This window comes from Topomyia yanbarensis, chromosome 3, assembly GCF_030247195.1.
Source record: "Topomyia yanbarensis strain Yona2022 chromosome 3, ASM3024719v1, whole genome shotgun sequence".
NCBI lineage: Eukaryota > Metazoa > Arthropoda > Insecta > Diptera > Culicidae > Topomyia > Topomyia yanbarensis.
The window spans coordinates 348,374,799-348,400,094 of NC_080672.1; the positions used below are offsets into that span (position 1 = coordinate 348,374,799).

Here is a 25,296-nt window from a genome sequence, read left to right on the forward strand (position 1 = left end):
TATACTCCGATTGATGAAGAAAAGACGAGTTTGCAATCAAAGTAGCTAGTAAACATAATTGTATTCCGAAAAAAGAATTGAATTTCACTACCACTAAGCTCATTCAAACTCGTGGCTCATAAGTTGGTAAGGTATGCGACGCACCTAATCCCTAAATCCTAAATTATAATCTTAAAATAATCCATTTTATTTATACTCAAAATAAGATTTACAGTTTATGATTTTAAGACAGATAGTCACGTACCGAACATGTTCGCGGTGGCCTCATGATGCTGATGCTTGAAGCGATATAAAACTTCAATGTTCGCGATTCTCAAATAAACGAGGCATTCGCTTTATATGTGTTCACCGAATATCGCTTCGAAACTCTGTGGAAATGTTCCAAAAACGCAAAAACCACGAGCCAAGAGCTTACCTCGTGTTCGACGATGTGTGCTTCTAAGGTTAATGTGAACTTTTTCGAACATTGTAAAGAGCGAACTAGATGCGAAGCTCGCTTCGTCCGAGCAGAGATAAGTTTTACCCCTAAATGTTCGCAGCGATTGTGTCAAACTCATCGATTGCATGTGGTATGCTTGAGAAGGTGCTTCGTGAAGCTTCGAACAGCAATCAATTCATTTTTCGAAATTTTCCTGCCCTGATGGTGGTATGACAGCATTTTATTAGTCTACATTGAGATGCTCAAACAACAATAAGTGTGTTTTTACAACTTTTGATTTGATTTTTGTGCATCATTAACTACAGGATATTTCTGATTGTTAAAGTGATAGCATAAAAAATGTAAGTGGATTTAAATTTTTTTGCTAAGAAAATGTTTATTTTTCAAATTGAAATATTTTTATTGTTATTATTTATTATTTTTTTGCACAATGGTTCATAGTTACAAACAAAAGACACAAAAACGTGATGAATATAGTATTCGTCGAGCAATTGCTCCGATGCAAATGGGAATATCTATACGTGCTACTGCTCATGATTTTGACATTCCAAGATTGACATTGAATTCCATTTTCTTCATGTTACAATTCAATAATATAACATTCATTGATTTATCATTGAAAAACCGTAAAATTTGGGTAGTATCTGTACTAAATCATCCAAAAACATAGGCGGTCGGGTTTACCCCACCATTTTTGAAAACAGCAAAAATAAACGTTTTCGTAAAACGCTTGAATCTTAAAGTTTTCCTAGGATGCGAATAAAATGCTATACATAGAAAGAAGTCTAACCTTTAACTTGGTATATAAAACGACTTGATCCGATGTAAAATGAGCATTTTATAGCCAAAACCATTTACTAGGTCGGATTTACCCCGCCTTGCCCTGCTGTGTAAAATCTGTATACTACGCATTGGTCAGACCAATCCTCGAGTTCGTCTTGCCGGCTTGGAATCCGCATCACCTAACCTGGTGCTCAAAACTGGAAATAGTACATGAAGGGTTCATACGCTTAGCTCTTAGGAACTTACCCTTGGCGTGACCCGCAAAATTTACCACCGTATCGTGATCGTTGCCAACGGCTCAATTTGCATACCTTAGAATGTCGTCGTAGTATCGCGCAAGCTACTAGCTTGGTGAAATTTTGAACGGAGAATGTGATGCGCCTAAATTGCTGTCCCGCTTAGATTGCCGAGAAGCGAGAAGAACACGAGATACATCATTACTATTACCGAAGCTCCATCGGACATCTTTTGGATTCCATGAGTCACTGTCTTCGATGGTTCGAACCTTTTGTCGTGCTGACGGTGCCTTTGAGTTCGGTGACTCCTCGAAAATATTTGCAAGATTACGTTTACTGTCATTATTATGTGTGTTAGTGATAAGAAACCTAACATGTAATTTTTCTTGATCTTGTGCATCTAACTTAACGAAAAGATCGTTGTTTTTACGCGCATTTCAGGGTGGCGCCTGGTGGAATAAGGCCAACTCAAACGGACTTTTTCCCACCCATATCATTTAAACTTTAATGTCCAATGATAAATACATAACTAAATAATTAAAAAATGCTAATACTGTCAAAAATCCATAGCGTCTATCAAGAACTGTAACGTTCAGATGCTATAGCCATAATGTTGCTCGTTTGGCATGCGAGCAATGAATAGTAAAAAACCGGATACGCTAGACTGCTATATATAACCTCCTAGTGTTTGATTGAGTAACTTTGGTGCTATAAAAACATGATCTAGGTAACTACAGCTGTCGATTAGCGCATCATATATTTTCTATGGCGTGGCGTGTACAAACGTGTGCGTAGCCGCAAACCGCTGAACGGTGGTGGATGGAATAGGGGGTCCGAATAGACCCGTACGCTCATCTCCCACAAAATGGTGAACGTCTTGAAAATATCTGTGTTTTCACCCAAACGAAAATTATTCCCTAAAATAGGAGCCTCAAGCTTTCCAAAACACTTACCTGTTATTTTTTCACTTTTATTTGTTGCTTTAATCACTGCTTTACCATTATAGTGATTTTTGTTTTAAGGATGGCAAAAAAAATGAAACATGTTGCATCTCCTTTCTAAAAAACTACAAGGGTCAGCCTTATGGGGTTGCACGAACTGTAGACGTAGGACTATACTACTTAATGTAAAATATTTATTTTCTTAGTACTTAGTTTGTGGGAAAAAACACCCGGATCGGTGAAGAAAAATCAAATTTTAGACAATATAATCACATCTCATGTATAGACCAAGCTTTCTAGTTACTCTCAAACAGATCCTAAAAGTTCAAACACCCATGGATAACCCCAAGTTTGTAGATGTGTTTCGATGCCACAGGATTGTAAAAGGGTTAATATTACGTCATGAAAATTCAATTCTTCCGTGACAATTTTTTTGCCTGCAAAATGCCCTGTGTGTAGCCAAACTCAATGCTGATATCCCAGCAAGCTCATCATTTGCTGGGATATCAGCATTGATCGGAAAATGCTTTCCAACGCTGCGCATTGCATACATATAGGACATTTTGCAGGTCACCAGAAGCTGTTCACATGTTCATTTTACCCACTCGCTATAAACATATCTCATTTCTGGACATGTTTAGAAATCAAGAATCATGTTTGAAAAAATGTGCTTATGACGAATTTTTACCAGATATGTACAAAACATGTCTAACAAGGAACATATAAGGTGATCGTAATATCTCATTCACTTATTAGTTAGAAAATAATGACTTTGCTTAACGTGTTCATTTTACCGCCAGTTCCCCTACCTACCAACACATTCGCCCCAAACATTGATCCCATGCGCACAATGCAAAATGAGTCAATGCTGATGATGATGGGTAGAGCGAAAGAGACAACTAGTACCACCACGACGCTATTAGCGCATTTCACCAAAATTCCACGCGGCCTTTCCCGAAACGCCGCGCTTAGCCCATCTGTCATAATATCGTGATTTTGCATAGCGAAGGGCTGAATGATAACACATTTTGTTCCAAAAAACAGCCCTGCGTTATGCAACACTTTGTGCAGGTTGATTATACCAGTTGCAAGTGGTGCCAAATTCACCAAGCTCCGTAAAATTCCCTTTAAATTACAGAACTGATAAAATTGTTTAAATGAGCTAAACTAATTAATCAAATCCTGTTTTAAAAACTGTCCTTGCGTTTAAACCAAAATGGGAAGCTTATTACTACCACTACATTACTTAATTTTAAGCGCAAATAGCAAATACATGTGCTAGTTAAACCAAAAAATTACTGGCAACATTACAGCGGCATTTAGGAAGCAGTTGGAGCGATTGCCTATTGGACGGCACAGGGTAGCGTACCTCCACAGCAACGGACTTCTAACTCTGCTACACTGGCTGTGAAAACACACAGCACAGTGATCTGCTTCGCCCGCCGTTCAACAAGCAACTGAGCTGGCTCGGCGAAATCGGTCCGTTTAAATAGTCGATGATGACGTCATCCATAGAAGCGTAGCGCGCTAGGTACACAAATCTGTCGTGCTGGACTAGGGAAGCGCTATCTTCTGTGTATAAATGCGCGATATTTGATTAGGTTGTTCATTATTTAAATTTTTAATGTCATGACATCAAAAATCTTTGGGTTTATCTATTGGAATCTATTCTTAGAAGTATTTCGGGGCGATATGCGCAAAAAATTTGAAAATTTATCGTGAGATGGCTGAATTATATGTGTTTAAAATTGGACCACTTTTCGTTACATACCATTTTTGTAGAATTTGCAACGTGCACCCCTATATCGAAAACAAAGACGTAGTCCTACGTCAAAAAAACCAAAGAACTAGATTCAGCTATCACAATTAATACCCCCACGGTCTTAATAGCTCCGGGTCCCCCTACACATTTTATTATGCCGCGTGAGTTAAGTGTAACGTCTACCCTAGATATGTCAAGATAGGCTCTTTATCCTACATACAAGCGCATGATTGTCACGAACCTGATGTGCAACATGTGGAGGCCGACACAATGTGAGGGAGGAGGATGCGTCGGAACCCTCTAACTTATTTGCGGATATGATGGTGATCTGTGGAGGGAGGTGTGATATAAGTTTGTACGGGGTAGGGTTCGGAAAGAACAGGGTTCGCCCAACCGTACATTATATCTTTCATTTGAGCCTTGGTTTGTGAAAATTGGTTCAGTCATCACCAAAGAAATCCGGAACATACGGATTTGTCGATAGTGGACAATATATGCAAAGAATTTTGGATTGGCTGTCAGTCATCTAGACCTGCGCAAATCGAATTAATTTGGTGCCCATTTGAATGGATTTTTGACCTTTGCAGTATTACGATTGTACCGGTTTATATGAAAAATTTCTACGTGACCGCAGCTAAATCTCTCTTATTTTAAAAAACATTAATATTCTCATATATGCGGATGATATGAAGCTATTTTTAGAAATCAGAAATAATAATGACTATAATGTTTTTCACGATGAAACACAAATCTTTTATACATGGTGTTGTAAATGTTTACTGGAGTTAAATGTTAAAAAATGTAATCTTATGACTTTTAGCAGAAAACAAATCACGGCTTCCGTGTCAATTACATTAGGTAATCAAACCGTTCAGAAATGCGATAAAATAAGAGATTTAGGAGTTATCTTAGATAAAAAATTAAACTTTGTGGAACATTACAACACAATTGTTCATAGAGCTAGTAATATGCTTAATTTTATAAAACGCTTCGGATATCACTTTCAAGATCCTTACACAATTAAAACTCTTTACGTAGCATATGTTCGGTCTATTTTAGAATATTGTAGTATTGTTTGGTCACCATTCATAAAAAAACACGAAGTGAGAATTGAATCAATCCAAAAACAGTTTCTATTATATGCATTACGCAAGTTAAGATGGACAGTATTCCCTCTTCCATCTTATGAAGCACGTTGTATGTTGATAGATATTCAAACATTAAAAGAACGTCGGGACTATGCTATGATCTCGTTTCTAAACGATATCGTCATGCAGCGTATTGACTCATCTTACGTTTTGTCAAAATTAAATTTATATGCTCCTACTCGTCAATTACGCAATAGAAATTTGTTCGCGATAGGTCATCACCGTACAGACTATGCTAAATTCGGACCACTAAACCAGATGATGGCTGTGTATAACGAGCATTGTGAAAGTATTGACCTTACCATGCCCCGAACAAGTTTAAAACAGTTTTTCAACTCTTTACGGCATCATAGTACATAGAAATAGTTTACAGGATAGTATATAAGCAATTAATATTTATATAATGTAGTCTACATTTGATTGACGAAATAAATAAATAAATCAAATCGGTGCAAATCGGTTTAGCCATCCCCGAAAAAATTTAAATTTACGCTCACATACATTTTGCGATCTCGACGAACGTAATCGGCTCTCCAGGCATCGGTTGGAAAGTCGATTTTTGGAGTGATTGCATACCCTTATTGGTTCAGGGAATTTTGGTGCGGTTGTACTCTGCAACACAACACCAGAACCAAAGCTCCGATCCAAATAAAATTCAACAGCAACCAAAGGCGATGTTACACCTTTCATTTGAATACAACATTGTTGAAATCGGCCCAGCCATTTCGGAGAAAAATGATGATATTATGACATTTTTCGAACTCGTATTCCCTTCATTCACCCTCATATCAAAATAAAGTAGAGGATTTATGACGTATCTGTATCCACTCGGTTATAAAATCGAATTGATGCACGTTACGTTAATTACAGGTAAGCACACGCGAATATGCAAATAATGTGTTATCACTCGGTAGTTTTCAACCCAATAAATATATCGTAGAAAAGAAGTAGCGACTTCTGCCTAAATACTGTTGCAGTAAATAGTGATATATCTCGTTTTTTACTTCAAGTGATGTGAAATACATTCTCCAATGTCTTTATGTTACATTACATTTGGTTTTGTAGAAGTTGTGGGCGATATAATATTTTTCGATAGTACACGATCTGCAGAAGAAAAAGAGAGATTGGGCGAATGACCTGTAAGGTTAAGGTCCCAAATAGACAAAAACAAGAAAAAGAGATAAAGAATTAAACGCCAGGCCAAAGAGATAAAAATAAACACCGTCAACCGTGGACTCCCTTACTCTTTCGGGTTTGGGTTGTATACGGGTTTTAAAATTTTTATTGCGGCAGCGGGTAGGGTTTTGATTGTTTTTCGTGTCCGGGCCGAGTACGGGTCGTAACGGGTAAACTTGCAAAAAAAATATCCGGATTCGGGTCGGGTTCTGATGCGAAAAAACATATACCCACCCATCTCTACAGCACACTCAATCAACTGAATATCAACCCGAACACACTACTAAGGTTTGGTTTCGTAGTTTTCGTGTTTCGTTCCATTAGGGGAACGCGGGGCAAGTCCGACACCTTAAGCGCAATAATTTTTCTAAAACTCCACAAAGTTCCTAAAATTGTATATTCTGTGCATAATCCTTGTTTAGGTGGTTCTTAACAAAATATAATTTTTTCAGCGTTTCAAAAAATTGAATTCATTAAAAATTATTGGTTGCCAAAAAATGGAGAAAAATGTCATTTTAAAAACGCTGCGGGTAAGACCGACACCCCAAAGGGGCAAGAGCGACCCCCTTTTGAACTTTCTTTTTGTCCAATTTTTTCCATTAAAAATGTATTGTGTATGTGTGATAACGTGAAATTATGTGTATATGAGTATGTGTGATGCAAACGCATACTTTCTGTAGTTTCATCGCGTAGCAAGAGGAAGAGCATTCGAATGCGTGGTGTTATGAATAAATAATGTTTAACGCATGGTTTATATTATGGTACAGGTTTTCTCAAGTAATTCTTTCGAACTTTATTACCACTTGTATAGCCATTCTAACGAGGAAAAGCTGTTCTGCAAGCAGATTATATACGCTGTTACTAGGACTAATTCACTTAGAAGTGACTCACGCTTCGTAGAAAGCTATCCGGTTCGTGTTGTGATTTTTCGGAACATTGTTGATCAACAATCCGACGGTCAATGAAATTTTTCATCAATGCCATTTCAAAATCTCATATTAGATTATACTTTTCGTTTCTTTTTATAATATTATTATGAGTCACGTTCAATGATTTTTTTAATTTTTTTGGTCGGCTTGAGACAATACTGGTAAATAAATGCAAAAAACATAGTTTCCGTGTATTTCAATTATTAACATGACGTAATTATAGTATAATTCAACACAACAAATATACCCAGTCGTTTGTATCGAATCATAAACGAACCCAATTATCTAAACACCGTGTCGGTCTTACCCCACCCAAAAACTGTCGGTCTTACCCCAACAGTGCCCATTTTTGTTAAATGCTCAATTAACAGTATTGAAATACTCAAACTTATCTTCAATACATACAAATAACGATATGGAGAGTAGAATAGAATGTGTGACAAAAAAACTGTTCATTTTCAAAGCTTTTGTGTTATTAAAACCTTAAAATGTATCAACTAAAAATAACATCCAAAAGCGCATCAACTTTGCTTTCGCTTGTTTTGTTTATTTTGTTGACGTTTATGAACCCATATGGCATCGATATGTATCGAAATGCCAAAAATAATCGTACTAATAATATCCTGTCATTATTGTATGATTTAAAATTTGATATCTGGGAAAAGTCGTGGGGTGTCGGGCTTACCCAGGGTGTCGGGCTTCCCCCCAGTTCCCCTATATTCGTGCGCCGTTTTGGTTTTCGTATCTAGGTTGAAACACAACCAGGGGCAAAACCGCACACGGTGTTAAGAAATCGAAAACACGTGGGGAGATTTGGTGAACCGCACCGCTACTCAACCGGTTTTTTCCACCTTTGTTGAAATCTCAAAAGACGAGTAAATAACGGATTAGAAACTTACAGAATGTAAACAACATATCTCAAAAAGAAACTGATAATTATCTGATTAGTGGGAACAAAGTTGCAGTTGTCAGTAATGCACTAATTTCGTGTTAACCCTTTACCTATCTCATTTTCTTCGTAAAAAATACGATAAAATTAATCACCACATATTCTTTCAAATCATCCTGCTTGATCGTTGTACGATTTGTCTAATAAAATGAGTCTCGTTTCCGAAGCAATTATTCCACCAGACCGAGCTAATTTCTATAGAGGAATACGGTAACTAAAGCAAGCAGAGCAAACGGCCTGACACAAGAGAAATTTATTTATACGCAAACCGACAATTCATTGTAATTTACAATCCGTCTTTCGTAATGTTTTCAAAACCTCTCATCTGGGAGCTGAAACTGACCGTTCGAGGGTGTCTAAAGAAAGCGAATGTGTTTATCGTCTGGTCGGCAATTTACATTTTAGTGTAATGACAAATTACCCAGTGCTAAATCCACTTCGGTGTTTTTTTTTTGCAACAATTGTACATTTTCATAAAAATTAAGCAAAATCACCGAAACATGATGCTACTTAAACTGCTAAACGAAGCTGGCAGCTCAAATAGAATTGAAGATGTGTCTATCACTTTCGATTATAAGTAAACGACCTCAATCGAGGTAACAATATGTTGATATCTGAATGATTCACCAATGATGAGATCGACCACCACGCTCCCTTACTGCGCTCGCCAAAAACTATACCCACACACTATTCGCAGGTGTGTAAATAAACAAAAAACCATCGCCTCACCTTAACCAAAACACAACAACAAACATATGACCGCTCCGTCCTACGTCAGACATGAATGGCAGATTTAATCTTGACCTTGGCAGAGATCTTGGATCACAAACGGAAAAAACTGGGACAACAAAGAGGTAATTTTTACTCTTGTCCGCGACCGCCAGTTCTCTCGCTCTGTACGAGAACGTTCAATCCAAATTACACCTCCCACGTTCTCTGTTTGTTTGTCAGAAGAAGGGCGAGAAGACCGTGATCAAGTTCTGCACCCTGACCTGGCGAGCACATCTTTCTCTGATCTTGGCGGATGGTGATGACAGCGACTGAAACAAGGTAGAATTAGTGCACGAATCAACTGCCGACAGGAGATGCCATTCAACGTGCACTAGTGAATGGCTACTGTGATCTGAGGGATAGGAGTACCAGTGTGCGGTTAAACAGTCGTAGTGACAATCGCTATCGTGAGAGAGCTACACACAAATTCTGTGGACGAAAAAAATGAAATTTAATTACTGTTTGATAATTGAACACTATTTGGATTATCAGTTAAATTGGGAGTTGAATTCTTGAAAAATCCAAGTTTAACTGAAATTCGTTATTGAAATCATATATTGACAACGAAAGATTTTGCAAAACTGTTAACAAAACGAATTATCACAGGAACAAATCGTGTTCATTAATGATGATAACAACCCTGGAAAATTTTTCTTATTCTATCAACACAGGCAAAATCAAGTTGACGAGAGACTGAAAAGAGCTTGCCTAAACTAAGCTACCAAAGCGGGTGAATCCAATCGGAAGTAGGCAGACGAAAAAAACAAAATAAAAGTCTAAATTTATATTCAAAGCAACGTTTACAGTTATGGTATATGCAAATGTTTTGAACCGTTTGAGATCATAAATATTTCTTTTGTTCATGCATATGCGACGGGGTTCAGAAATAGCGATGGGCCGTAGATTGTGATTTGACGACGTGGATACATATTACAGTTGTTTGCTTGATTATTTTGTTTTCACTTCGACCTAACAAAAACCGGACCAAAACGACAAGTGTCTGTTCGATTTTCGGCTAGCATACGTATGTTCGGGCAGATGGCATCAGCGTACGGGAAATGAGTGATACAACAATAAGAACGAAATTGCCCAAACGGCAAAACATATCTGTACATCAAGAGTGGAATTGGAACAAATGGTGGCAAATTTTCAATTTCCTGCTATTTTGTGTTGAACCACTATGTCTCTAGGTTATTTTGCGGTCTGCCTGATGTTTCCCATTTTTCAATTGGTATTCAATTGGCCGTGGTAATTAATTGAGCGGATCATAACCCGTTTTATCAACAGTAGAATTACAACAACATAGGAGCCCATTTATTTTAATTCATTATTCTGGTTGCACTTGAATGTCGAAATAATGTCCTTTGCCTTTCGATTTTTCTCAAATTTTCAGCGTGCATACATAACTAAGGCGCAACTGATTACACTAGTTTACAAGAAAAATGAAGTTTCAAGAAAAAGTATTTTTTAGACTAATTTTGGGTCGCTGAACACGAAAACAATATTTATTTTTTTGTTCAAAGAAGCGATTTTGTGATTTTCTCAAAAAACTCGTTTTTGAGCACTTTTTGTAGTTTTTAGTCAATATTTCGTGTCAAAATCATTCAATTAATTTATTTAATATGCAGGTTGAAAGGTGCCGAGATGCTCTTTCCAAAAACATATAATATGTGTCGATCATATGTAAATTTTTTAGTGCTGCAAGCGACCAAAGTTTTAAAAAAGTGTATTTTTGACCATTTTTAAAAGTTACTCATTTTCAAATGATTTTTTTTACCGAAAAACATTTTTTTTTCGAACCTTTTAGAATCTAAGATAACAAATAATGTGATTACGTTAATTTTAAGCCTAATATCACTAACATCGGATGAAAAATGTTGATGCTATGGCACATTGAGCGAAATAGAAATTTTATAATTTTAGCGGACCTGCTCTGGTGCGGCGGTTTAGAGGGTGTAGCACTGGTCTCATAAGCCAGTCGTCAAATATTCGAGTCCCGATCGGGAAGGAATCTCAGTGGGATCGTAGCACTAGCCACGTAATTTTCTGTGAACTGAGAATCTGCTGTGAAGTCTGTTGAAGCAGAAGGCTAAAATTCCTTTAATTCGTAAAATATGTACTCACCACAGACAAAACAAAACTTTTCCAACGATATTTCCACATTTTAAAAAGAACACTTAGTTGTACAATGAAATATCCAAAACCATTCAAATGCCGCAGAATGGATGGATGCAAGTTCGAGAAGACAGTACCAAACACAAACAATAACTATCAAGTATAAAAGATTATTTCAGCTGAAAGTATGATTGTGCGAAAAATAAAAAGATACAATTTTCACTCAGTGCTTCATACCTACATACCTTCATATCTACATTTTTCATCCGACTTTTGTGACCATTGGATTAAAATTTATACAAAAAGATTATTTATCTCATTAGATTCTAAAAGAATTTTCTTCTGTCCTTGATTTATTATTAAAAATTTACTAGAAATGTTTTTTTAAAAAAGGTCGAACATTAGACTTTTTTACTTTGGTCGATTGTAATCATAATAAATGTACATTTCTCGACAAACATATGATTACGGCTTAAAAGCCAACTGCTTCCCAAGCCCTGTACGACGGATTGGTGTACCTAGCGCGCAATGCTTCTATGAATGACGTCATCATCGACTATTTAAAGAACGGACTTGGCCAGACACACTTAGTTACCTGTTAAACGGCTGGCGAAGCAGATCACTGCGCTGTGTTTTTTACAGCCAGTGTAGCTGAGCTAGAAGTCCGTTACACTGGCTGTGGAGGGACGCTACCCTGTGTCGTACAACAGGCGACCGCTCCAACTGCTTCCTAAATGCCGCTGTAATGTTGCCAGTAAATTTTTGGTTTAACTAGCACATGTATTTGCTATTTGCGCTTGAAATTATGTAATGTAGTGGTAGTAAGAAGCTTCCCATTTTGGTTTAAACGCAAGGACAGTTTTTAAAACAGGATTTGATTAATTAGTTTAGCTCATCTAAGCAATTTTATCAATTCTGTAATTTAAAAGGAATTTTACGGGTGAATTTGCCCCCACTTGCAACTGGTATAATCAACCTGCACAAAGTGTTGCATAACGCAGGGCTGTTTTTTTGGAACAAAATGTGTTATCATTCAGCTCTTCGCTATGCAAAATCACGATATTATTGCAGATGGGCTAAGCGCGACCGTTCCTTTCAATCGGGAAAGGCCGCGTGGTGGTGAAATGCGCTAATAGTGTCGTGGTGGTACTAGTTGTCTCTTTCGCTCTACTCATCATCATCAGCGTTGACTCATTTTGCATTGTTTTGTACATATCTGGTAAAAATACTTCGTCATAAACACATGTTTTCAAACATGATTCTTGATTTCCAAACATGTCCAAAAATGAGACATGTTTATAGCGAGTGGGTAAAATGAACATGTGGCGGTGTTAAAATGAACAGCTTCTGGTGACCTGCAAAATGTCCTGTATGTATGCAATGCGCAGCGTTGGAAAGTATTTTCCGATCAATGCTAATATCCCAACAAATCATGAGCTTTGCATACACACAGGGCATTTTGCAGGAAAAAACAAATGTCACGGAAGAATTGAATTTTCATGACGTAATATTAACCATTTTACAATCCTGTGGCATCGAAACACATCTACAAACTTGGGGTTATCCATGGGTGTTTGAACTTTTAGGTTCTGTTTGAGAGCAACTAGAAAGCTTGTTCTATACATGAGATGTGATTATATTTGTCTAAAATTTGATTTTTCTTCACCGGTCCGGGTGTTTTTTACCACACACTAAGTACTAAGAAAATAAATATTTTACATTAAGTAGTATAGTCCTACGTCTACAGTTCGTGCAACCCCATAGGGCTGCCCCTTGTAGTTTTTAATAATAAATCAAGGACAGAAGAAAATTCTTTTAGAATCTAATGAGATAAATAATCTTCTTGTATAAATTTTAATCCAATGGTCACAAATGTCGGATGAAAAATGTAGATATGAAGGTATGTGATTTGATCTACGCATATTATACATGTTCGGAAAGGGCACATCAATACCTTTGGAACTGTTTCGATCGGATCCTATTTGAACAAGAACTAAAATAGTACCCAAAAACACCTTTTTCAAAGAAATCTTGAAAAGGCTTCTTTGAAAAAAAATGGACTTGGTTTTCGTATTCAACGATCCAAAATTAACTGTGGAAACTCCTTTGTTCTTAGCTTATCGCGATTACCTTAAAATTGTTTAAATCTGTCACATTAGATTCTGAAAAAATGAAAAATTATTTTTCTGTAATAAAAGATAGAGCAAAAACAAAAAAGCGGAAACAAAAGAATTTTTTTTTTAAACTCGAACTTCTTTGAAAGAGAAATAGAGTATTATTTTCGTATTCAGTGACCCAAAATTAATCTAGAAAGCACTTTTTCTCGTAACTTCATTTTTCTTGTAAACTAGTCTAATCTTGTTTAAGACCAAAAGAGATATGTGAAAAACAGAGCAATTTTCACTCGGTGCCTAATAACATCACCAGTTTTTGTCGGATTTTCGTGATCTTAGGCTTAAAATTCACGTGAGAAATTTTCCTGTCACATAAGATTTCAAAAGATTTTTTTCGCTGATTTATTTTTTTATGAAAAATCAACCAAAAATTAGTAATTTTACCAAACACTACTTTTTTTGACTTTGGTTGGTCTTAACCCTAAATTATTGATATTTTATCCTAGCATGTTATACATTTTTGGAATGGGCACATCAATACCTTTCGAACGGTGAGTCGTTTGTGTAATCGGAAGATTTTTTCCTGAGACATTGACCAAAAACTGCAAAAAGTGCTCAAAAACACCTTTTTTAAAAAATCACGAAAACGGTTCCTTGAAAAAGAAAATCAATATGATTTTCGTGCTCAGCGACCCAAAATTAACTTAGAAAATACCTTTTTTTTTTTTTTTTTTTTTTTTTTTTTTTATTTCGATTATAGAGGTTTTAACCATTAGGTCATTCGCCTCTTCGGGTTAGAAAAATCTCTGATGAAAATTTCTAACCCTATGTGCGGGGTCAGGGCTCGAACCCAGGTGCGCTGCGTACAAGGCAATGGATTTACCAACTACGCTACGCCTACCCTCAAAATACCTTTTTTCTTACCTTCATGCAATTAACCCAAAATTTGTAAACTAGTGTTATTCGCATGATGATGCGCTATACACCCAGGTTTTTTACGTGGTTTTTTTTGCGCGGTTTTTTTACGAGGTTTCCTTTTACGCGGATTTTCCAATTAACGCGGTTTTTTTTACGCGGATTTTCCAATTAACGCGGTTTTTGCAAAAATATTCTAAGTCCTTTTGAATGTAAAAGACTTGACTTTTTTCTGAAAAAAATTTCTTAGTCCTTTTAAATGCAAAGAACTTAGAAGATTTTCGGAAAGATGGAAGAGAAGGGTCTGGAAGATTCCTTAAGGGATGCACCTCAACAATATGGATATTTTCGGAATGGTCTTGAAGAGCAGGTTCCAGAAATTGATTTTTGACGCCATTTTGAAATCAAAGATGGCGACTTCCGGTTTAGCGAAATTCGCTAAAACTCAATCAATATGGGTATTTTCGGAATGGACTTGAAGAATAGGTGCCAGAAATTGATTTTTGGCGTCATTTTGAAATCCAAGATGGCGACTTCCGGTTCAGTGAAATTCGCTATAACCCAATCAATATGGGTATTTTCGGAATGGTCTTGAAGAGTAGGTGCCAGAAATTGATTTTTGACGCCATTTTGAAATCAAAGATGGCGACTTCCGATTTAGCGAAATTCGCTATAACTCAATCAATATGGGTATTTTCGGAATGGACTTGAAGAATAGGTGCCAGAAATTGATTTTTGGCGTCATTTTGAAATCCAAAATGGCGACTTCCGGTTCAGTGAAATACGCTATAACTCAATCAATATGGATATTTTCGGAATGGTCTTGAAGAGCTGGTGCCAGAAATTGATTTTTGACGCCTTTTTGAAATCAAAGATGGCGACTTCCGGTTTAGCGAAATTCGCTATAACCCAATCAATATGGGTATTTTCGGAATGGCCTTGAAGAGTAGGTACTAGAAATTGATTTTTGGCGTCAATTTGAAATCCTAGATGGCGACTTCCGGTTCAGTGAAATTCGCTATAACCCAATCAATATGGTTATTTTCGGAATGGTCTTGAAGAGTAGGTGCCAGAAATTGATTTTTGACGCCATTTTGAAATCCAAGATGGCGACATCCGGTTTAGCGGAAATTCCCTACAACCCATGCAATATGGGTATTGTTGGAATGGTCTTGAAGAGTAGGTACCAGAAATTTATTTTTGGTGCCATTTTGAAATCCAAGGTGGCGACTTCCGGTTTAGCGAAATTCGCTATAACCCAATCAATATGGGTATTTTCGGAATGGTCTTGACGAGTAGTAGACAAAGATAGATGTTTGACGCCATTTTGAATTCCAATTCTAGAATTTTAAAATGACGGCAAACATCGACGTTTGTCTGCTACTCGTCAAAACCATTCCGAAAATACCCGTATTGATTGGGTTACAGCGAATTTCGCTAAACCGGAAGTCACCATCTTTGATTTCAAAATGACGTCAAAGATCAATTTCTGGCACCTACTCTTCAAGACCATTCCGAAAATATCCATATTGATTGAGTTATAGCGAATTTCGCTAAATCGGAAGTCGCCATCTTTGATTTCAAAATGGCGTCACAAATCAATTTCTGGCACCTACTCTTCAAGACCATTCCAAAAATACCCATATTGATTGGGTTATAGCGAATTTCGCTAAACCGGAAGTCGCCATCTTGGATTGCAAAATGGCGTCAAAAATCAATTTCTGGCACCTACTCTTCAAGACCATTCCGAAAATACCCATATTGTTGGGGTGCGGGCCATAAGGAATCTTCCCGCAAGGACCCGTCTCTTCCATCTTTCCGAAAATCTTCTAAATCTTTTGCATTCAAAAGGACAGAATATTTTTTGCAAAAACCGTGTTAATTGCGAAATCTGCGCAAAAAAAAACTTCCAAAAATAGTCTTTTGCTGAGAGTTTTTTTACGCGGATTTTTGAATTAACTCGGTTTTTTTACGCGGATTTTCCAATTAACGCGGTTTTTTTACGCGGTTTTTTTACGCGGTACGTATCCCCCGCGTAAAAAAACCTGGGTGTAATGTACACAACAATTATTCGCGACATAATTAAAAATCAGAGAGCTTCGCACGTTTTTTTTCAAATTATATGAAACCGGCTATTTTGAACCAGAAATAAATTCCGGAGGGAATTATGTTTCTGAAAATATTTATTAATGGCATTTTCGTTTTTGACATCACACACATGGGGCAATTATATATAAAGCGACTGTGCACCGCACAGTATTTTTTACCAAAAAGTACCATATATTGTTGACGCAAAATACTAACGTAAACAACAAAAGATGATAATGGATGATCCAACACCTTCACTGTTATGGTATAATTACGGTGAAATGAGATATATACATTTTTAAAGCATGGAAAACAAGACCAGCAATGTTAAATAGCTTGATTTTGCGAACATTTCCATATAAGAACAAACACCTCTACCTGACATAGTCTCTAAGTTATATGCCGTTTTCAAATATTATTGATACAGCTTTAGTATGAGACTGAGCATAATAATCGTAAAATTTGTAGTTGTTACTTCGTGACTCACCAGAGCAAACAAAGTTTCACAGAGGATCAACGAATAGAGCGCATCCATCCTCAATAGGCACGTTTCGAGAGTTCGATTCTTTGAAATTCAACCAACGGCACCGGCCATGTCGCACAGTGATCACCTTCCATACAAAAGTCGGACAAAACCTCAAAAGTGGCCCGAATTTGATGAAAACTTCAGATTAGGGAAATTTTGTGACGCTGAATTCATATTTGATGTTTATTTTTTGTTTTTTTATTTCCTCAAAATTTTGGCACTTAGGGTGGTTCGAAAATTCAACATTTACAAATATAAAGTGCACTATTTCCAAAAATTCATTTTCAAAAAATTAGGTGCGGTGAATTTTTTAGCAGAACACACATTTTTTCAATTGTTGATAATGATAAGACACATATATAAATCATATTGCGAACCCTGGGTAGTCAAAGGCTACCATGCGTCTCCTTCAGACGTATCATGAAAAATCACCTTTTTTCATACCTCGGGGCAGAAAGGGGCAAAACAAGAAATTCATTTTCGGAAAGTACACTAATTTTCAAGTATCGTGAACAACAAGCGATCTTTCCGAACCGTTTCAAAAAAAAGTACATCCACTTTGAACATTATAACTTTAAACTATTGCTCGATTTATTATTTGTTTGTCATGTTTGAGCGAGAAGAAAGGCTTGTATCGACTAAATCGAATGGCAACTACAAGTCCAGCGAATAACCTTTCACATGAAATCAGTTTGACCCCAATCAGAATCTTAACAAAAAAGATATATGCATTCGAATAACTTAGGTTTGAAAATAGTTTTCCTTAGAATTTATCATCTATTGCACCTTTGAAGTCATGTAAAAAATCGAACTATCGTCCTCGGGACTTAATATTTCGAGAAGACTCTATACAACCTTTTAAGAAACAGAGAAAAATGTTAAATCATGAAAAATCAAAAATAAAATTTTGAGGCTTTGCCCGGCTAGGCGACACTGTGTGTCGGTTTGCGGGAAGAATTTTTTGTTATTGGGATGGGAAAGATAGCTACACAAATCTGAATTCACATCGTAAATGATACGATTTATGCAACTCTCAGAATTGTTACCATAAATTTATCGCTTGTGAATTTGTTCGGAAGTTTTCAGTTTGTAATAAAGGGCGAACACGAAATAATTGCGACACATTCAACTGGGCATAACTTTTTTACCATTGGGTAAAAATCAACCAAGTTTTGCACACTTTCTCATTAATGTCTATTGTTTACATGCTGTCAAACTCGAAGTCGAGAGAACAAATTCTTTCCAAACACCTGGAATTTCCTGACCTGTCGCACCGGCAGTTGGGAAAAATGTTGAACATTCACCATTCAACCGTCTCCAGAGTGTTGAAGCGGTTCCAGGAGCGGTTGACGTTGGACCACTCAAGACTCAAGCCGTGTTTTGGCTAAAAAGATCGGCATGTCGCAGAGCTACGTCCAGAATGCAAAGAAGAGAGCTGGACTACATACATACAAGGTACAGAACTTCCCAAACCGCGATGAGCGGCAACAATCGACGGCTAAAACTCGGGCACGGAAGCTCTACGAGAAGATGCTGACAAAATATGGCTGCTGTGTGATGGACGACGAAACGTATATAAAAGCCGATTTTAAGCACATTCCGGGGTTGGAGTTTTTCACCGGCAAGAACAAGTTCTATGTGGACGACAAATTTAAGAAGAAGAAAATGTCGAAGTTCGCCTCCAAATGTCTCATTTGGCTGGCCATCTGCTATTGCGGACTGAGGAGTGAGCCTTTCGTGACAAAGGGTACAGTAAATTGCGAGATCTACAAATCTGAGTGCCTCGAGAAGCGCCTTTTGCCGTTCTTGCAGCAGCACGACGAAGCTCCGCTATTTTGGCCAGATTTGGCATCATGCCACTATTCTAAAAGTGTCCTGGAGTGGTATGAGGCCAATTCTGTCCATTTTGTTCCAAAGGACATGAATCCGCCAAACTGTCCGGAGCTGCGCCCGGTGGAGCAGTACTGGGCAATGATGAAGCGGGAACTTCGGAAGAGCAAGAAGACAGTCAAAGACGAGAAGGACATGTTAAGAAAATGGAAAAAAAACTGAGAAACTGGTACCTGATGACACTGTAAAGACTTTGATGGAGGGCATCAAGCGAAAATGCGTTCAATTTTACACTCAAGGCTCCATCGATTAACTTTTCTTTTGATTTTTGAAGTAAATATATGTATAAAACTACCCTAAAATTTTGGTTTGGTTTTAAACATTTTAATAAAATTGGCATGACATTTTCGGTGTCGCAATAATTTCGTGTTCGCCCTTTAGTCATATCTGCTACAGCTCTGCAAGCTAGGAATATTGGAACTGCGTATAGTGCAACCATAAGAAACTGTTCTACCTGTTTCGATTACTTGTACTTTGTGCGAAGGCAAAGAACAATGTTTACAATTCCTGCTATTCCCAGATGTTCTGAACGATGTTCGACTGATTACTACCTGTATAGTAAGTTATTATGATCGTTTAAATTTTGGACCAATTTAATAAACGATTATTGACATACATTAAACTTGGGTAAATGCATATTCTTCGGCCTTGTTAAGGATTTACCACGATCGCGCCGATTTAATTCGTCGCAACAAAATGCTTGGAAGGCACATTTCCAATGAAACGTACAATATCCACTTGGTTATTTTCAAGTTCAAAGCTGTGGTAATGAGAGAGGCCGTTTTGAATAGGAAAACATCTTGGTTTCTTGTAAGAAAGAAAAGACTAAAAAAACAACAAAAAGGCCACTTTGAATATTTCCCATGTTGTTTCCGAGTATCTCTGAGGAATAATAATTAACACTTGACACTTTAATGGCGAATTCACATAAAATTTATTGCGAGTATAACCTCAAGCTTTGGTATTCAACCCCTTGTACCAGTGCTGCTCTGTTGCTATGTTGATTACTTGCTATCGGTTATTTTCTAACGAATGAGAAAAGATATCAAATTACTAAGACAGCTCGAATAAGCTACATGACTCATAAAGCCTTCTTTTTCTTCTTATATTTACTATCAGGTAAAAAAGCGCCAGCAGCGGGTCACAATGATCCTCGACAGCAAACACATCACCTACAGCATAATCGACATCACTGAACCTGGTCAGGAAGGCGAAAAGGACTTTATGCAGAAAAATTCGGAACACTGTGGGGCCACAATCAGCGATCAGAATCCGAGGCATCCGCTACCCCCGCAGCTGTTCAACGATACCGACTATTGCGGGGATTATGACGATTTCGATTTGGCTAACGAAATAGACAATCTGGAAGTGTTCCTGAAGCTGGAAGCACCTAAACCGGCCGCCACCAGTACCGGCGAGGAGGTGAGCGAAGACCAGCAGCAGAAAAATGGCACCGGCGACGAGCAGGACGCGAGCCAGGTGACGGCGACGGAGACCGCGGCGGACGACGATGAGGACAAAGAAAATAAGACTGAAGAGGGAGCGAATGAGGTTTGAGTTGTTTGATGCAAGTGAACAAGTTCTGTTTCTGGTTCAGTTTGTTCTTTTTTTTTCGTTTTGAGTTGGTTGAAATTAAATTCCGTTATTGTATCCTCACTTGCGTGGCCTAAAATCGCTCCCGTAGAAAAAAAATCTACCGATCGCGGCCCGTCGTCAGCAGGAATTGTGAAATGATTCGTTAAAATTGCATTTTCTTGTATTTCTTTTGTTAATGTTAAACGTGTTATCTTGTTTCGCTACGAGGTACTAATGACAAAAAGTTTCTTCTCACGAAGGCTTAAGAACAGATAACCGCTAAGCGCATGTGTTTCGTTAAGAATGCTTTCTATTATCGTCTAAGTACGCTACAAATTACAACTAATTACTATTACGATTATTAACATTATAACACATATGAATCGCATTGGCCTTGAAAAGTTTACTAACCAGCATTTAGTATATCTATTATAAATGTGAATTGAAACAGAAAATAAAATAGAGTTGAGAGATTATTTTATGTTCTTTTTGACAGAAACTGATTAGACATTGTATGTCCTTATAACAATCACACATTTCTAATGGATTTCTTCAATTAGACTACCAATCAATTGTCGCTTCCATAGTCATTTAAATGCTTTAGCTGCTTTCTGATACAGCGACTAAAAGGTTCTACCTGAACTCAGTACCGGGGCTCGATGGTTTATAGAAACGCTGCCGTGTGTTTTAAGGTGCTAATTATTCGAAGCGCGTCGCTTCCTTCCGGGATTTTAACCGAGTTTTTCCTGTTATAAGTGAAATAACAATGATCAGGATTTCATTCCACAGTCCATATGTTTTATTAATATAACTCAATACTGTTTTCGTTGTGACTTCTGAAAGAGGTAATCTGATTATTCTAAATATATTTGGCTGACACTGGTTTGAATGCTTAATGTTTCAAACCTGTCATGCGCGTTTCCTAATGGATGATAGAAGCTGTTACTGGGTTACTTGAACCCTACCATCAATCCGTATCAATTTATCTTCATGATGGCGACGTAACTTCAATTTGATATAACGAAGCATCCAATAAAAAAATACTGAGTTTAAAATTTGTGTAGGGAAACAATGAGTATAAGTCAACTCGAGTTACATCCAATCAAATTCTAATTACTTTCAAATCTCAAAGATCCGATTAGTATGGAAGGAATTAGCTACTGTTATTAAAGCAAAAGACCCAGAGCAGCTTACGTTTAAATTAATTCGCACAAGTGTAAATGCACCGGAAAATTGAGCATTTTAATCCAATATAAAAATATTGTTCCATTAGTTGTTAAGATTATTCTTCCATACGAATGCGAGATTGTGTTCCTTTTTCGAATCACTAATCTGAATAACGAAATATTCGAAAAAGAAACAACCATCACGCAACAGAAATAGTTTCATAATAAAAAGCTAGCTTTGCTGCAAAGTAAAACCTAAATAACCGCATCGCATTTTTATTTGTGTTTTCAATTTATTAACCGGATTCCCGTACTAGCCCTTAATAAAGTAATGTACCATGTGATACCCATTGCTTGACCTGCGTTAAGTCCAAAGAAAATCAAGAGCCATTTGAGTGCTCTCGCATCAATTATTCCACTAGACTAAATTTTTTAGAGAATAGTTATCGAAAGCAAACCCTCTCTGTTAATGGCCAACAATTGAAAAACTTAATTATGACATAAAACAGGACGACGTGTTCAGCTCAATATGATTTAACGCAGGTCACTTGTAGAATAGAATTAATCGTTCTGTTTGTTTTTCCATTCCATTCCCCGAAAACCCACACCGACCATCATCAAAATTTGAAAACACACGATCATTTTTGATTCGGCACGAACATCGTCATTCTGCAAACATCCACACACTGATATTCAAAACAAAAAACTTTATATCGATCGAAAGACTGCGGTCGAAAGCTCCGACACGAACGATGATGATCTTCAGATGAATAATGAAACTGATGAAGTATCAACAGTTGCAGAGGAAATCAACGAATCTCCTAACATAGAAGGCAGTGAAAGTTCTAAGACGAATGAAGTTACCAGTACAAAATCAACCGAAGAAAATGTACCACAATCGATCGAAGATAACGAATCTGCGACAACCGTACAAAAGGATGAACACGAGCGAAGTGGATCGTTCGAAGATGTACCAGAAGCGGAAACAACGACCGAAACATCTGATCATACAGATGACGGACCAGTGGCCCACGAAGAAGTATCTTCCGGTAAACCCACAGACGCTTTGGAAGAGATCGTTTCCAAAGAGCATTCATCGATTCCGGAAGTGAGTACAGATGCCCAAAACGATGTTTCAATTGATCAAGTGGACACAGACAGAAAAGACGACGGGTCGGTAGTCCATGAAGAAGTGTCTTCCAGTAACCTCACAGGTTCGGCGGAAGACATTGTTTCCAAAGAGCATTCATCGATTGTGGAAGCGAGTACAGATGCCCAAAACGATGCTTCAATTGATCAAGTGGACACAGCCAGACAAGATGACAGGTCGGTACCTCACGAAGAAGCGTCTTCCAGTAACCTCACAGGTACGTTGGAAGATATCGTTTCCAAAGAGCATTCAGCGATTGCGGAATCGAATAGAGGTATAGATGAACGCGTGGAGAGTATAGTGGCTCTGGAGAATGAACATAAACCAATTGATCAAGTCGACACAGACAGAGAAGACGACAGGTCGGTACGCCATAAAGAAGTGTTTCCCAGTAACCTCGGAGATATGTTGGAAAACGTCATTTCATCGATTGTGGAATCAGATACGGATACACAAAACGTTGACTCAATAGAGGAACACGTGGACAGTGTAGTAGCTCTGGAGAACGAGCAGACACTGATTGATCAAGTCGATATTGACAGAGTAGACGATGGTGACGAAAAACAATCAAGCTATGACGCAGAAGCGTCAGATGGCTCATCGAAAAAATTCGAGGATGTACAAAGTGCTAAGGATCCTCCAGAGATTGAGCCTAGCGAACAAAAGCACTCCGGAGGCGACGACAAAGATAGCGAGAGATCCAACAGCGAAGAAGTTGATTCCGTGAAAGAAGTGATCAGTCCAGAATCCACTGGTGTTGAGTATCCTCTGGTGGAAAACGAAAATGGAAGTCATTCCGACGATTTACTCGAAGAAAGGCTAGAACACGACGCATTCGGTCTCAAGGTTTGACGGTATATTGATTGATGTTGTGTCTCGCTGTCGTATATCTATCTAGGCTTTTTCTACGAACTTGAGTCAATGTAATGTTTACTATATTGTTTTCATGAATTCGGTGTGTTTTAAACTTTCTTAAGCGTGTACGAGAAACCGAGTTGAAGTTGTAACAGACACTAGAATGGGAGAAAACATTTTCAGTTTTTACTTTGACATTCTTCGTTTGATTAGCTGTAAAATGGTTTCTCGCATCTATCTCCTCAGCTCGGTTTCTCGCTTCTCCTTTGACTAATTCTCTTGAAAGTACCAATTTCTAACAAAACATTCCCCAGATAAAAAATCTCAGAATGAAAAAAATGAAGTTTTTGAAGGGTTGAATTTCAAAAAGCATAAACTTTTTGAAAGGTGGATTCTCTAATACAATTTGGGGCTAATTTTGGCAACAAGTAGAACATTTTTGGGGCACCAAAATTGGAGTGTAAACTTATTGGCATATCTATTTTTGGGTTTTTTCTGGCTTCCACCCCTGACACCACCCTTCCCTACATCCACCACGCACAACAAAATAGGTTTGGCGGGTTTCCCACGTACCCTCTAACTACGCACAAATAAGCCTCCCCCTCCCAGCATAACATAAGGTCATCAATGGTGTGGTTGAGTGTTGAATCTCGACCGAGAAAACGTATCACCGGCAAAAAATACATCTGTTTCAGTGGTGAAAGTTTCGTCTTGATACAATCAGTAAGGGGGGGGGGGGGATTATTTATGTGAGAGGGGAGAAAAATAGATGTTCTCGAATTTTTTCAATGTTTCATCAAATCGACACAAATCTTTCATTAGGGCCTAAGTCGCAATGTGCTCAAATGGAGAAAAATCAGTTTCAATATACGGCGATGCTATTTTAAATGTAACTTTTATTGTAGGTATAAATTATTTTATAATCATGTTTTTTCTAAAGCATCATTGGTTAAACCTTATAACAATATAACAAAGAATTTGATTCTTATGTGCTTTTAGTGGGAAGAAACTAAAAAAATGCTTACGCCCAATTTGGATCCCAGTCGTGATTTCGCCCTTCAGCAACCACCATTTGCGGAAGGGCTAAACTGTGTACATAATTTTCAGAAGGGCGCGGTAAATGGGCTAAACTGACTCTGTCTTGCTGGGTCCCGGTCAAACCATTCGGAATTTGATTCGGAATCCTGAATGGAGTCAGTATGGATTCCAAATCAAATGCAACAACCGATTCTGAGTCGGAATCGGTTGTTGCATTTCATTTGGAATCCATAATGACTCCATTCAGAAATCCGAACCGGTTCCGGAATGAGTTTAACTGGGGTAGGGCTGGGTAAATGGGCGAGCTTGACAGTATACTTTTTAATAGGTCTCAGCAAATTGGCGCATAAGAACCCAATGTAAATGAAAAAGCGCGTGCATTTTTACTTCAAATTTCATGAAAATATCGAAATATTCGAATGTTTATGTGCAACAACTATTGAGTAGACATGATCATAGTAGATATTGCTTATCATTTATATAATAGAACCGCCATTTAAAGAATAATTTTGTGAATAATAACCGTACGCCCGGTTCTGTCAAAAAATGTAAGTTTAGCCTTTATATTCCATATGAGAAGAAGGGCCATAAGTCGAAACCTTGAAGAAAATGAATGTTTCGCCGTTTTGTTTTCTTTAATTATAAATCGATCTATAAACTATTTTAACTAATTTTCAACTCAATCTTGTAGTATTTTAGTCGCATAATGCCATAATAGGGAAAACGCAGT

At 37.6% G+C, this 25,296-nt stretch overlaps 1 protein-coding gene across 1 annotated transcript in view; it reads left to right on the forward strand.

The window, feature by feature from the left end:
• LOC131688866 (midasin-like) overlaps positions 1 to 23,833 on the forward strand; it is a 32,876-nt gene extending 9,043 nt beyond the window's left edge. Inside the window, exons 2-3 of the mRNA XM_058973450.1 lie at positions 19,902 to 20,333; positions 22,248 to 23,833. Coding sequence (XP_058829433.1) covers positions 19,902 to 20,333; positions 22,248 to 23,525 — 1,710 coding nt within the window. The 3' untranslated portion in view covers positions 23,526 to 23,833. The remainder of the gene's footprint in view (positions 1 to 19,901; positions 20,334 to 22,247) is intronic.
• The last annotated feature ends 1,463 nt before the right edge of the window (positions 23,834 to 25,296 follow it).